The following is a 15,901-nucleotide window of genomic DNA, read 5'->3' on the forward strand; positions in this document are numbered from 1 at the left end:
TTAGCAGTGACATTACCAGATCAAAGGATAAACCCATTTTATAGTCAAGTTTCTTAAATCCCCTGAGCCACATTTTTCTCATTTGTAAAATGGGCATAATAACACTTGGAATCCCACTTGAACAGGGCCATGAGGAGGATCAGATGAGTTCACCTGTAGCATTCTTTGTAAACCTTCCAATTCAATATTGGTTGTGATGATCTCACGGCTCTCTTCTAGTTGTAAGAAATGATTCTGTGCTTTGAGGCAGTATGATGGCATAATACAAAGAGTCTTGGTGATTTTAATCATCTAGGGGGAGAGGGGATGAGGGCTTGAAGCAGAGGGCTGGAGAGAAGTTACTGAATAAGATTGGGGGGGAAGGGAAGAAGGCATAAGATTTACATAGTCAGCAGTAGTGGGTGAGTAGAGGATTAATCAATAAAACATCATTTATTAAAGTACCTAATATGTGCAAATATTTTGCTAAGCACAGGGGGTAGGGGGGAAAAAAAAAGGCCAAGGACAGTGCCTGTCCTCAAGGAGCTTTTATTCTAGTGAGGGAGACAATAAATGTTCTGTACAGGATAATTGGGAATCTTTAACAGAGAGAAAGCACTAGAATTCAAGAGGGTTTGGGATTTTAGTTAAGACTTAAAGGAAGCTAGGGAAGCTGAGGCAGAGGCAGATAGGGAAAGTATTCAGGTATGGATGACAGAGAGAAAACCAGGAATGAGAGGTGGAGTGTCTTGTATGTGCGCTGACCAGGAGGCCAGGATCACAGGATTAAAGTGCGTGTGATATTAGGAGATTAGAAGGGATAGTGATGCCCTCTATAGAAAGAGGGGAGTTCTGAAAGAAGGCTAAGTCTCAGGGGAAAGACAAATTCTGTTTTGGAAATGTTAGTTTGGAGATGTTTATGTAATATTTGCCTTGGCATATTTGATAGGCAGTTGGGGATGTGGGACTAGAGCAACTGGGGGCCTTGCCCTGTAAACCCAGGAGAGGGTGGTCAGCATCTGATGCTCTTGAGATCAAGGTACTTGTCCAGGGTCACAGGCTGCAGAGCCAGATCTCCCTCCACCACCTCTGCCTCTAGATCCAGCACAATTTGGGGTCTTGGTTTTCTCACTTGTAAAAGGAGGAAGCTGGACTAGGGGATCTCTTAGGTCACTTCTCACTGCTAATATTCAGTGCAGGAAATGTTGGGCACCTCTTTCTATGTGGTGCAGGGTCAGTGGGAGGAGAGAGAAATACGCACAAGATTATTTGAGGAAGAAAGAATGAACAATTGGGGGAAGGAGGAGAAGACAGCAATAGGGATTCCTGTGTCTTCATGGAGGGTGTGACATTTGCACTGCATTTAAGATGAATAAGGATTTGGAGAGGCAGAAATGAGATTGTGTGTGTGTGTGTGTGTGTGTGTGTGTGTGTGTGTGTGTGTGTTTTGAGGGGGTAGGAAGTGATGAGGTAGGTAGCCAGTGTAAACATTTGGAGAGAAGATCAGAAGGTCATTTTTGGCTCAATCGGTCAGAGCTTCAGTTGATGCTCAGAGAATGGGAACATGAGTGGTGTCTCCTCCATTTCTTGCCATTTGTAAAGCTTGTTCTCCTCATCCCTGTATGACTCATAACTGTCCTATTCCCACTCTCAGCTTCAATGTTTCTAAGTCAGTGTAGCTTATCATAGTAGTTATGAGCCTGCTGTAATTGGGAAGGTGTTTTTGGGAAGGCCTCCCACCTCCACATCCCACCTCCATCCCTGTGGTAGGCTCTCTTGGCAGCTTCAGGAGCTCCTTGGAGAGCAGACTCTGCATTGAGGGCAGGAATTAGTAAGATCCCTACAACTGCCCTTTTTGTTTTGTTAGAAGAGTATCTTCCAGGAGGGGCAGATACGGATGTGTTATGACTCTTATTACAGGGCTTACTACATTATTTTCTTCCCCAAACTCATTCCTCTCCAGTTGATGATACTATTGTCCTTTGAGGCATTCTTAGTGGCATCCTTCTGGCATTGGTGCCATCTTTGATTCCTCCTTTTTCCTTGTCCCACATATCCATTCACATAATGCATCTCATTTCCATTTCCTCCTCTCTGTTTCACTGACATCAATTTCAGGCCCTTATCATCTCTCATCTGGACTTTTGCAGTAACCTCCTGACTAGCCTCCCAGTCTTGTATCCACTATATCTAAGAGAGGATCTTTGAAATTATTCATTGGCTGGAAGCATTGGAGAATGATGTTGACTCTTTTACTCATGGAGTAAAGATTAGCTATTTATAATTGAGACACCCCCCCCCCCCCAAAATGCTTATTTCTAAAATACATATATTCTCTTTCTTTTTCCCTGGCAGGTTTACCATGCTCATTCTGATAGTTATGAGACACAGAACCAGCACTATGGAAGAAGTTTAACTAAAGAAACCGTCAAAGACGGTAAGGGCTCAAGGTGTCTAATTAATTGGATTTTATGATAATTTCAGTATTCTTGAAGCTACATTAACTGTCTTATTTCCTTCTCCAGTGAGAGTTAGAAATTATTGTCAAGATGAATTTACAGTACTTGAGGGAGAGACTTTCCAAAATAAAACATGGATGGGCAGTGAATGGAAGAACTTCCTAAGAATTGTATGTTCACATACCAGCTCTGCTAATTTTAATAGCTGTAAGATCATGGCCAAGTCATTGTATACTTTTGACCCAATTTCCTCAGAGAGAGGGAAAATAAGGGCATGTCCCCAGGTGATTTCTAAGTCTCTGCTAGCTCTAAGCCAATAATCATAATTTTTAGTGAGAATATTCCTAAGGTACAAGTTGCTTTGAACAGATTTTTTTTTTTTTTTTTTGGCTAAGTTAGGTATTTCCTCCATTCAACCTATCTACAACTTGATAGGTAAGTTTCAGGACTTTTTTTTTCCACAAGTGATTGAAAACCTTTTTATCCTTTAGTCAACTTGCTAAAGTCTTGTTAACTAACCTAGTCCAACAGAAATCCAGGCACCCTTGGACTCTTGAGCTTGTGTCAACTGCACATCACCTTTTAGAACCCTGGTTCATAATGAACCTTTGATTCATAAGGATGAATCAAAGTAGGACTTCAGTGTGGAGAAACTATATAGTAAAGGTATTGTAAGGATTTTTCTCCTTCGCCTTCTTGTGCCATATTTAATAGTTGTGTTGAAGGCTTTTTGAGTTTTCATTTTTTTCTTCTTTTTTAAGATTGGAAGCTGTCTTTGCCAGATACGTGTATAAAGTTTTTGTGGAAAAAATATTATGCATACCTACTTTCCTGATAAATGTCATTGGGAATTCAATCTAACCCTAGGGTAGAGGAAAACTTAGAGAATTTAGAGGAGTTTTTGTGAGAATTTTCCTTGTATGTGCAGGAAACATATATCCATACTTACGACCTGAAAGGTAAGAATTTTGCTTGGTTTGTTTGACTACATTTTCTTTCTTGTACTACAATGGTAACATAAATAATAAGCAGACTGGCTTCTGCACAAAAGTTGATTAAAATAATCCTCCAGGCTGAATAGCTAATATTCTATACATGTTATTTTCATAGTTCATATTTTAGAATACAGAAACTACTTAGTATAAGTTAATGATGAGTATGTGTGGCACTTGAATCCCAAATGGGCACAAATGGGGAATAGTAGAAATCTTGAAGTATGGATAATGAACGATCTAATGAGTCTAATTTCATATACTGCACAGACCCTAAACACTCTTGAAAGTTAGCTGAACCTTCATGACACATAATATTGTTTTAATTAGAATAAATAGATTAAAAATCAATAAAGATGGCAATATCTGGAAGTTAACATTCCAGATATACATCTGCATCCATTTACAAGCATTTATCAAGTGCCAGCCATGTACCACCTATCATTTTGGAATGCAAAGAACCAACTGGTTTTCACATTCTTTTCATTTGAATCTAGTTTCGATGAATAGATACTAAGAAAGTAGGGATTTTGGGTTCTTCTAAATGTGAAATAAGCTGCTGACTTTCATTCAGATTCTACTAGATTCTCTTATTTAAAGTTTCTCATAATGGTGTTTGGGATCAAGTCCTCTTGAAAAAGAGGGTGGTTGAAAGACTGTGAATAGAACTGTTTCTTTGTTCCACCTTTTTGTCTGAGGAGCACATTTTTATTTCTTGTGGCTGTGATTCTGACATTTTCTACTAGCCCCAAATATTCTAAAATAGAAAACGATGTCTGAATGTTATTCTTATTTTTCTTCCTCAAAAGTGAGGGACTAGAATAGGGAGGAATGTCGATAGTTTTCTCTGGTATGTGAGAGGCTCTTGTAAAAAGTGATTGATAGCTTTGTTTATCATTTTCCTATAATGATCTTGTTTTCCTTTTGGCAGGAGTGTCCAGATTTTTTCATAATGGTTATTGTTTGAGAAAAGATGCAGTTGCTGCCAGCATTCAGAAGATTGAGAAAATTCTTAAGTGGTTTGAAAGCCAGAATCAACTTAACTTTTATGCAAGTTCCTTACTCTTTGTTTATGAAGGTTCACCTCTGTCAGCAGCTAACAAATTGGGTGATGGAACTTCATCACAGAAGACCATTTGGGCCAAAGGGCAGCTGCCAGACACTGAAGTACTTGAGTATAACAACAACATTCATTTATTGAGTTCTACAGAGAATGGAAAACGAGGGGCCTCTGTAGGCAAAGTGTATGTGCGTCATAAAGAAGCATATTCCAAGAATCATCCTGGTCAGACTTCATTAAAAGTTGAAAACGGGGAGCGAGGCAGTGTATGGAAAAGCGGCAGTTGTATGTCACAGGAACACTTGAATGGGAATGTTCTTTCTCAACTGGAAAAAGTCTTCTACCATCGTCCCGCAGAACTCCCTGAAAGTACAGATGTGGAAGTGAGGATGATCGACTTTGCTCATGTATTTCCTAGCAACACGAAGGATGAGGGATATGTTTATGGACTGAAACATCTAATTACTGTACTGCAGAATATTTTAGATAATTAAATTCTTTGCTACGTTCTTTTTATGGGGCCAATGATAATGAAGAACAGCAACAAATCTCCCTCGTAATGTTATGTAACAAATTTGTATTGTGATTCAACTACATTTTATTTGTCTTTGTACTTTTTGGTAGAAGGGTTCACTTTTTTATACTCTTACTCAGGAAAACTAATTAATAGCTGTTCATTAGAAAACTATGAACAAAGGAAAAAACATAGGAAATGTTAAGCAGGGGATGTGGTGGTACTTGTCTTATGTCTGTTTGGCCTAAGTTAAATAAAAACTCTTGACTTTGAAGGGTTCAATTTTAGCTTCCTGTAGCAAATTCATCAGTGCATCCCTATCCACCCCGCCTTACCATTGAGCCATAGTGATTCGAAAACAGACTGAAAACTAGAAGGGACAAGTTGATGTCCTGAGCCTCATCTGTGGCCCTGGACCAAGTTACTAAACTGGAGAAAGTCTGAGTTGATGAAGAAGTAATATGATAGTCTATATTCTCTCTTCCATGTTCAGACCAGCAGATCATAGGTGCTAAGGTGCTTCTTTCTCAAAGTGGATAATATTTTTGTTGCATTTTAAAAAGCTAATCCCTTTCATTTTCATAATGGCATGTGTGAAAGACAATGACGGATTTCTTATACTGTCTATCTGAAATAATAAAAATAGTTTAGAATCTGAAGGGCATTTGCGCCCAAAGCCAAAAAAAAAAAAAAAAAAAAAAATCTTAAAAAAATACAACTTTTGCATTTCAGAGATGAATGCATTTTTATAGCTTTCTTTTCTGAAAAAAATCAAAACTCTTACTCAATGGAGGTTAGAGATTTTGTTCTTTATAATTTTTTTAATATGTTTTTGCTCTTAGAGGCCATTGCATTTTACCACCATTTGTTTGAGAGAAACCCTATGGACTTGTTGCTAAAGTCATGTCTCAACATAACCAACGACAGTAGTCATTAATATTAGTAATTATTCAGTAACAGATTTTTTTTTTCCTTTGGTGTATTATGATAGGATTCAATTTTTTTCCATAAAGTCCAACTTTAGAGTTTAGAGTTTAACAATAGAGTTTAATTAAATATAGTCTTATATTTTAGATCACATTTAATGATGACTTTCACCTTTAGAGTTGAATTTTTTTGAGGGAAGATGCCACTTTGCACACATTCTTAGGTATTTTTGTATCAATTAAAAAATCGAATTCTTAAGTATTTGCTGTAAGTGAACAAGAAAAAAATTTCATGATGCCATAATTTTTTTTTTTTTTTAATTGCATACCTGAAACTTTTTCACATTCATTTTTGGAAGAGGGAGTGCTATTTTGGTTCTAGTCTGGTCAGTCATAATTTGAAAGCCTAGTTCATAATTGAAAAATGTCATCTGAGTTTAGTTTCAGTTTTGCTTAAAGGAGAAAACATTAGACAAAACACACAAGGTTAGTTTTCCAGCATCTTGCAAACTGTATAGTTAGGGTCTATTGAAAATCAGTCAGAAGTACTTGAGTCCTTTTGTATTTAAGTCCTAGACTAAGTTGAAGGGGAAATGTTGATTGTATTTGGGGTTTTAAAAAATCTTTTCTATTGTAATCCATATACTTATTCTTGTATTTTGATTCGTTTCTAAATTTGCCACATTCCAGGAAAATACATGCTTGGCTGTTGGTTATTTTTTAGTCTTTCCACATGATAGCTTTTAAAAGAAAATATTTTTAAACCACTCGTAAGGGTCAGAATTATTTGTGCTTACAAACTCCTATGTCTTGGTCTTTCTATCTTTCTCTTTTACTCTGTTTCTCTTTTTCCCCCTCTCTCTTCCTTTTGTTCAGATAGGTGCGGAGGATCAATAGGAATACTCATGACTTCCTAATTCAAAGAGCAGGATGTTAAAATGCCTGAATATGAAAAAAAGCTGCTTTATAGAAATTCATTTTGTGATTGAATGTACCTTAATAAATTCTATTGCATTTTAAAGTCCCATTGCATTTTATAGTTTCATAAGCAGGAGAAAAATTCAGTTGCTTGTGTGGTTGTTTAGGAGTTAGTTTTGAGAGTTGGTTTCTTTCTGTAATAGCAGTAATTGGGCTTTTGTCATGTGTTATAGGATACCACCTCTTCTCTTCCTCCATCTTCTTTGTCCTCCCCTTACTCCCATAATTTCTATCTTTTTATACACACACACATGTGCACACGTGCACATACACACACACCATATACCATATGGCCAGCAGAATAATGGTGAAATCTTTGGGCTGAAAAAGAAAAGCAAAGAAAACCAAATCAAGAAAATTACCACTTTTTTCCCCTATTAAAAAAGGTCATTAATATTATGAATTCATTAAACCTGAAACTCATAAGATTAACATTATTTTTAAATGTCATTTCAGTTATATTTTTGTGAAATCAGTATCCTGTCTTTGGCTAGTGAAATCCAACTGTTATGTCAAAACAGTTATTCTTTTTTTCAGGGATAGGATTAGAACTTTTTGTTTATATTTTTACCTCTTTCTCATCTAACTCCTTCCTTTTAAGTTCCTTATCTAGCATAGAGAATCGGAATAGACATGGTTAAACAACATAATGGGTAATAGTTAAAAAAAAAACAAACAACCTATCGTCAATTAGAAATTTGTGCTAAAATTAACCATTGTTAATTAACCAGTCATGCTTACTATCAAACATTTAAACTATAAAAACAAGAGTTTTTAAACACTAAGCATAACAAAGACCTTTTATGTTAACAGGGTTGCCATAGTTATTAAAGGCATTACAGATACTGGTTTTAGCGTATTCCCTATGAATGCACCTGCTCAGAGGACTTTCTGAGAATTGTGATAACTATGTAAGTTTCTAATAAAATTGAAAATTGTATAATAGTTTTTATAACAAAGTATTTATGTTAATTGGTATTTTTAATATGGATGGAAGTTGCTTAGATTGAATCATAAACTAGTAAACAATTATAAAAAATGTTCAATATTTTATCTAAATAGTTTTTCAAAAAAAGAACCTATGAAAACATATATTAAATGGCTTTACCATGAAGCTTGTATTTTCAACCCATTGTTGGTTAATTGTTACGCATGTACAAAAAGAACTTATTTTGTTTTCTTTGTTTTTACACATTACCAGTTCACAATTTCCAAGTTTTAGATTGCATTCAATGGAGTAAGACCTTTTCACCTCTCTGCGTGGATACAGGTGAATATTTAAGAGGATTGCTATTACCCAGGTGCTGGCTTGCAGTTCTTTTCATATATTTGATCTATATAAAAAGATTTAGAGTGGAGGAAAGAAGGTAGAAACCATTAAGGAATTTGTTGTCAATAACATCGAAATCTAATTTAAAGTGTCCATTTTAAAGAGTTGCCATCATTTTAGTAGTAGCCTTTGGTCAGTACTTGCCATTTGCTAATGGTTTTGTTTGCTTTTCACATTGTTTACATTGCTTTGCAATAACCTTCCTTCTTGAGTGCCTTCAACTCTTGATTTGGTATCTTTGTAACCTTATTTATAGAACTGTTGACGTCTTAGGATGGAGTTGTCAAGAGGCTTTAAAATGTCAAAGCTAGTAGGTAAAAACATGTCAGATTTCAGAAACATGAATTAGCTAATGTGATAACAAGTGAAAATTCACATTAAAGTTTAGCCACCATTTAAAAGAAAGTAATTTTTAAGAATATGATTATTTTACTTTGATCTTTAGAGAATATACTTTTTTTAAAAAAAATCACCTTTAAATATATTTGTGTGAAATACAAACTATATCCATAGTTTAAATATGTCCATATTCAGAGTTAAGATGGCTTCTAAAACAGCTGGAAATGTTTTGTGTTCATATTATACGGCAGCATTTCTGCTGCTCAATCTTGGAGTTTATGTATTGATGATAGATGACATCCAAAGGCCTTAAATTTTCTTATTTCTTATCCGGATGGTACGTTTTACTTGGATGTTCATTCAGTGACATATAAAGTAGAATTAATGTAATAAAATTAACTGTGAAGTACATTCCATCACATATCCACAAGCAAAATACTACACATTTTTCTCATATAGAACAATTTAATAGTAGTATTGTACTAATATTTATTTTAGACTTTGATCCTAGGTTTTCAAAGTATGAAAATGATAGTGAAGATAAAAGTTCCTTTTGAAATGTAGGGGAAATGACTAAGTTGTAATATATACTATTAATATTTTGGAAGGATAGAAAGGCTCCTCTTTTTGGAGTCAAAGTCAGTTATTTCCAATTATTTTGATGACTCCCATATAAGGAATCATAGAGCTTAAGTGTTTAAACAGTAAATTAGCGTGCTTTCAAGTCTCTTTGAAATTTTGTAGTTATTGAGGTTGAGTTTTAATATGGTGTTCACCTACAGTATGTATTAAGTTTTAATATGTCGTGAAATATTCTATAAACAATGTATATTGCACCTGCTTATAAAAGAAAATGGAGTGCACAAAGACACTTTATTGCTCTGGGAACTGGACTGGAAAGTATATGAGAACATGTGAAATTGCACCTAAACTTTTTTTTTTAACTGATGATTATAAAACTGAAAAGCTAAATTTATTGTACTTGAATGAATGTACGTAGTCTGGTCTTAGTTTCTTTGATTTAAATGTCTAAATTATGTCTCCTTAAAAATGTGTTTGACTGTAATTCATGCTGTTGGGCTTTGGGGGCCATTACTGGACTACGGGCTTGATGATATGTAACTTGTGTTCATTATTTTATAGAATCATCTATACCAGTTTTATAATTTAAGTGATATTTAGATAATCCTAATAACTGTATATTTGGCAAACTATTAAAAAATTTCAGTGATGCTTCTCCCCTTGATTTATAGAAAATACCTTTCTCATTTTATAATAACACAACTGGATAAGATGTTTGTACTTTATAGACCTATCATTTCCCTTGTACTTATGTTCTACTTTGTTAGCAGGCTTCTGTTTCTTTTTGAAAAATCACCACGCAAAACACGACACCCTATGTCTTTTTGGTAGATTAATCTCTTGGGAATAGATAGACCCTAGAATGGTTGTCCAGTTGCACTCGAGTTTGAAAAAGCTATCGTTTAAGGATTTATGCTAAAATTAACCACTGCAGGGACTCTCTATTGCTATCAAACAAGTGTACAAGTGTTTTTAATTTAGACAATAAACATGACAAGGACCTTTTATGTTAATAGGGTTGTCAAAAGAAACATTACAGATACTGGTTTTAGCATATCCCTGGGAAATGCATACACTCATAGGACTTGCCGAGAATTGTAATACAATGTAAAACTTTCTCTAATAAAATTTAAATTGTACAGTAGTTTTTTATAATGGTACAATATTAGCATCTTTTGGGAATAGACTTATTTGGTTTCTAAAATACAGCAAATTCTAAGACCTTTGTAAATGATGTGTCTGGGAAGGAAATTTAAGGTCTAGCCACAGCTAAGCATTTTCTTTTTTTTTATCCAACTGGTCAACCTCGTTTGAAATCTAAGATATGTATTTAAGTATTTAATATTAAGATAAGTATTTAATTTCTAAACATTCTTCAACAAAGTGTTCAGTACCTGTCATGTGATTGGTGCTTTGCTATTTATTGGGGGAGGAGATTTGTGTAATGTAGTCCCTGTTTCTCTGATGATAAATCACATTTTTAATTCCAAAACTGTGACTGGCACAGAACTCTGGTGGAAAGCCTTTGTGAGTTTTAGGAAGTAGAAATGAATGTTGGGGGAATATTTCCCCTCTCCAAAGAGAGATGTGGGGAGTCCTTGACTAAGCCCCTCTCCAGTTTGGCTCCTGGAAAAAGTCCTCTGAACTGAAACCCCATTAATGTGGTCACAGGTAATAGTTTCAAAAGGAGAGCAACTATTGGAAGTTGCCGTTGAAGACCGTTATTCTCAGAGCAATCCAGACCACAGGCTGTGCCTGCTTATTCTTAAAGTTCTGTGGGGGGGGGGGGGGGGGGGGAATGAAGACATTGGGGGACTTTCGGCTTTCCTGATGGAAAGCAACAAAGATTCTCATCCTAGAAATGGAAAATGATGAGTCTCCCACCCTCCTTCTGCCCAGTAAAGGGTGTGTGTGCATGTGTGTGACAGAGACACTGCACTACATCATCTACATCACCCACACAAACACCCCTCTCATTTGACGCAGCTGCGGGGCGCCACAATTCTGGGCCTGCAGTTGTGAAGACACCACCCAATATGGCCTCAGACACTGGCTCTTAGACACCCTGGCAAGTCATTGCACATTTCACTTTGTCTTTTCCCTCTAATATAAAGTGTGGCGGCGAGGGAAAGGGCTGGTATTGGCCGCCCAGGGCCCAGATGGTTCGGGCACGGTTGGACAGGACTGCCTGGCAGCAGCAGCGAGGCCCGATTTGCGGGGGGGGGGGGGGGGGGGGGGGGGGGGGGGGGGGCGGGCGGGGGGGGGGGGGGGGGGGGGGGGGGGGGGGGGGGGGGGGGGGGGGGGGATGCTGGAGGGTGTGGCCGTTATGTGGGGAGGGCTTGGGCTGGGAGAGAGACCTTAAACGTACGGAGGTCAGCAGGCAGCCACCACAACGGGAGGTGAAAACTGTTACCACCAGAAATGGGCTTCGTGATCCATGCCGGTTTGCACATTTGTCACAGGACAAAAGACAGAGGGGGAAACTAAAGGTAACGGGGGAAGGTGGAAAAAGGCGCGCTCCCAAGCGGAAGGGGCAAGGCAATGGCAAAAGTCAGAGAGTGACTGGCCGTGAAGATGGGGTGAAGTGCTCTTCCGCAGGGCCAGCGGCACGAGCTGTTTCTCAGCCTCCTGTAGACTGACACGGACTTGCCTCCGCTCCCAAGGACACCCTGGAGTCCAGCTTGGGATGCAAACAACACTCTTCTCAGCTGGGGGGAGAGGAGGGAGGTGAGGGCCTTCCTATTTGGCACATTTAGGGCTTGCCTACTTTGGAAATAATGGAAACTCAAAAAGACAAGTGCAGGGGACTTCTTGATATTCCTTACTGTGGATGATTGGCACAAGTATTACAACTGGAGTCAGCGGTCTGGGTTCAAATCCCCTGTATCCAGGTGGCCTTGGGCACACCACCTACCTTTACTGGGCCTGTTATCTCTAAAATAAAGGGGGGTTGGACTATATGACTTTGGAGGTCCCATCTCTGGAGCTGTGATTCTCTTTGAGCTTAGTTTTTTGTTCCATTGGGCAATGATAGAAACTTAAGATCAGTAGCTTCCCTTTAGCCCTCTCTGTTTACAGCCTCCTTACCAACTTGACTTTTGCCAAGTGTTTGCAGACAGCTGATCTTGGCTTATCCCAACAGCCCTTTCTTGCAACCATGTGTGCACTCGCTTCACGGTACAACACGCTGCAGTTCAACCAGGAGTAATGAGAGACTCCAAATAAGTACATTTTAAAGCCAACATTTCCCTTTTAAGTATCAATTTTTAAAAAGAAATCCATAAAACTAATTTTTACGAAAATCTTTGTAAAAATGCCATCTTTAAACAGCTTCCCGAAAGCCTCTCGGTAACTCAGTATTGTGAACATAATGGTTATGTAGTGCAGTGAGTAAGTATCCTATGAACACAAATGGTTAGTAGTGCTATGAGACAAAGATGGCTGCTGGCTATTTAAGTTTATAAAATTTGTCTCTGAATTAGAAGGCCTGACTGAATTTCTTGGTCTAGCTTTGTGTTCCTTCTCTTCCCTTGTTGGTTGTAACAGATGTAATTATATTTGCTTCCATTTGCAACCCTTTTTTATACTGGTTGCTTCCTTTCCCTGGGACTGGAAAACCAGAACCACATCTCTTAATGTTGCTGAAAATTAAAACATTCAACTGTTGGTCAGTGGATCAGTTCTGTGACCTCAGGGACCAATAGTCGGAGAATTTTCTTGACAAAGATACTAGGGTACTTTGCCATTTCCTTCAGTCTGCGAAGTGACTTGCCCAGGATCACACAACTAGGAAATGACTGAGGCTGCATTTGAACTTGGGCCTACCTGACTCCAGCCTTATTGTTGCATCCATTTTGCCACCAACTGCTTTGACAACAATACCACACCTAGAGTAGTGGTCTGAGGGAATCTCTAAACTAACTCCTCTATTTTTGGCTCTTTGTTGTGATGGGGATGGGCCTTAAGTGAGGTATTAACATATTGTGATTTAGAAAGATGAGATGTTTACTTGATGTAAAAGTTAAAAAACTAACACATTTTGTTGCTAAAAACAAATTAATTTACTTGAAGGAGGGTTCCGATTTTCCCTGGGATCTATTCTGTAGCCCCATGACATTGAAAAAAAATTTCATAGTCCCTTGTATCTCCAAGCCAAGTTTATTTGACAATGTGTAGTGATTAGTTATATGAGAAAGAAAAGCAAGTTGGGGATTATGGAGAGTGGAAGTAGGATAGTGAATAGAGTTCTGGATCTGGAATTAGGAATACTTGTGTTTAAATCTACCCTTAAACACTGACTTTAAGCAAGTAACTCATTCTCTGTCTTCAGTTTCCTCATCTCTAAAATGGAGATAGTAATGTCTACTCAGGGTTGTGAGAATGTTTGTAGAGCACTTGTTACTTGTTACTATTATTACTATGTAATTTCAAATAAATGGAGATCAGAAAAGCAAATTTTTTTTTTTTTTTTTTTTTTGTGAGGCATTTGGGATTAAGTGACTTGTGTAGGGTCACAGCTAGGTAAGTTTTAAGTGTCTGAGACTGGATTTGAATTCAGGTCCTTCTGACTTCAGGGACAGTACACTATCCACCTCAGGCTCCTTCCCTCCTCTCCCACCTCCTCCCTCCTCCAATGACAGATAAATTACTCAAACTGTTGAGTAGGCCATTATTTTCTGAGTACAGAACTGGGATTCAGTGAGTCCTGAAGATAATCTGAAAATTAAGAACTTGATTCTAAGGACTTGGTGAATGTTGGCACTTGGTAGAAAGGACGACTGAGCTTTGTGGATTTGTGAAATGCATAGAGCCAAAGTGGGGCTGAGGAAAGCTGAAGGGAGTCTACTCTTCCATATTTCCTCTGACAGAATAGTTAAAAAATAAACCTCTCAGCAAAGAACATTTAGCTCTCTCCTTTCCTCCCTCTCTCTGTCCCCCACCTCTCTGTGTCTGTTTCTCTCTGTCTCGGTCTGTCTGTCTGTCTCTGTCTCACACATACTCTATCTCACACATTTGATCAGAGTGTGACTGTTCCTTTTGTATAGATGGGTGGAAATTCTATCACTCAGAGTCTACCATGGCTTCTATAACTACAGCCAGTGACCATTTCCGTGTTCCAGCTGAAGCTGTAAGACAATTCTTAGCCCCAGGATATCATCTAAGAACCTTCTAGGTAGAAGAGATTTTAAAGAAGATCATAGATAATATTGTTGATTCAGGATTCATCTAGTCTAACCTCCTACAGATAAAGAAATTGAGACTCAGAAAGGAAGTATTTTACCTAAGAATTGCTCATCTGTGGGAGTTTCCACATACAGATTTCATACCTTATCCTGCTCAAATCTCAGGCCGGAATGTTCCCCTTCCCACTATGTGTGTGTGTGTAAAATATGCACATTTTTCATGTAGCACAAAATTATGTTTGCAGATGACAGTTACAGACTCATTATCAGTGGGGCCTGAATGACCTGAAGTTTTTCAAAAAGAACAAATGTACTTGCAGTGATTTATTCTCAAAAAAAAAAATTCTAGTTTAATGATTGGCCCGGTTTATAGGGGAACAATTTGGGACAAACTTAGTTGGGCTGTCTAGGCCCTGAACTAATAACCTTTCATGTTAGCCTGGGTTCACCTGTTTAGTTGTTTAGTCATCCCAGTCATGTGTGACTCTGTGATCCTATTGGGGATTTTCTTGACAGATACTGGATCAGTTTGCCATTTCCTTGTCCAGATCATTTTACAGAGCAGCAAACTGGTTGAAGCTGGATTTGACTCTGTGAAGATGAGTCTTTTCGACTCCAGGCCCAGCACTCTATCCACTGCACCATCTACTCGCCCATAGGTTGTCTGCTAAATACCGAATGCTGATATGTGTTCATTATATAGACTGAGGAATACATTCAGGGATAATAGGGTTGTTTTTTTTTTTTTTTTAAAATTGCCAGAATGGTTAGCTGTTTAAAGGTGATGAGAGAGGCCAGCTGGTCCTGGCTGTGATGTGAAATACAAAGATGTATAAAAATAAAACAGTAACACCTCATTAATTCTGATTTTATTAACTTAGAAGAATTGATCATTTTGACAGTTTGGCTGAAGTGTACCTTTGTTTAAATGACATTTTATGGCTAGCACAAATTTAATCATATATTTAAAATTCAATTGGCACAGAGCACCCCCAGAGACCCGGAAGTGATAACCCTCTTTTTCATTACTCGCATGCAGATCCTGTCCGGCTGTCCCTAAAAATTGTCAGAGCATCCTAATATGATAACATGTCTCCTGGACTTGCAATTGTCTTTGCCGTTTTCCACACAGCTGCTGGATTGATAATCTTGGAACATCCTTCCCTTTGCAGGAATCACGGAAGACTCCCTATTGTTTCTAGAATCCTTTGCCTAGTATTTAAGGACCTCTGCATGTTGGGGCAGTTAGGTGCAGAATGGGTAAAGTGCTGGACCTGGAGTCAGAAAGACCTGAATTCAAATCCAGCCTCAGATACTTCCTAAATGTGTGACTTTGCAAGTCATTTATGCATTTGCTTTAATTTCCTCATCCGGAAGAGGGAATGGAAAACCGTTGCAGTATCTTTGTCAAGAAAACCCCATAAGAGTCAGACATGATTGTAAATGACTGAAGGACCATAAAACATTCTGGTGTCCACCCACTTTGATATTATTTCCTTTTAAGTATTCTCCATTTAGTCCAATGGTCTCCTAGCTGTTCCCCATGGACAGCATTCTAT

At 37.9% G+C, this 15,901-nt stretch overlaps 1 protein-coding gene across 1 annotated transcript in view; it reads left to right on the forward strand.

Moving 5' to 3' along the window:
* Positions 1-7,609, forward strand: part of IPMK (inositol polyphosphate multikinase) — a 71,059-nt gene extending 63,450 nt beyond the window's left edge. Inside the window, exons 5-6 of the mRNA XM_031956963.1 lie at positions 2,335-2,416; positions 4,362-7,609. Of these exons, the coding sequence (XP_031812823.1) occupies positions 2,335-2,416; positions 4,362-4,984 (705 nt within the window). The 3' untranslated portion in view covers positions 4,985-7,609. The remainder of the gene's footprint in view (positions 1-2,334; positions 2,417-4,361) is intronic.
* Positions 7,610-15,901: the final 8,292 nt, after the last annotated feature.

Source organism: Sarcophilus harrisii, chromosome 2 (assembly GCF_902635505.1).
Source record: "Sarcophilus harrisii chromosome 2, mSarHar1.11, whole genome shotgun sequence".
NCBI classification, from domain to species: domain Eukaryota; kingdom Metazoa; phylum Chordata; class Mammalia; order Dasyuromorphia; family Dasyuridae; genus Sarcophilus; species Sarcophilus harrisii.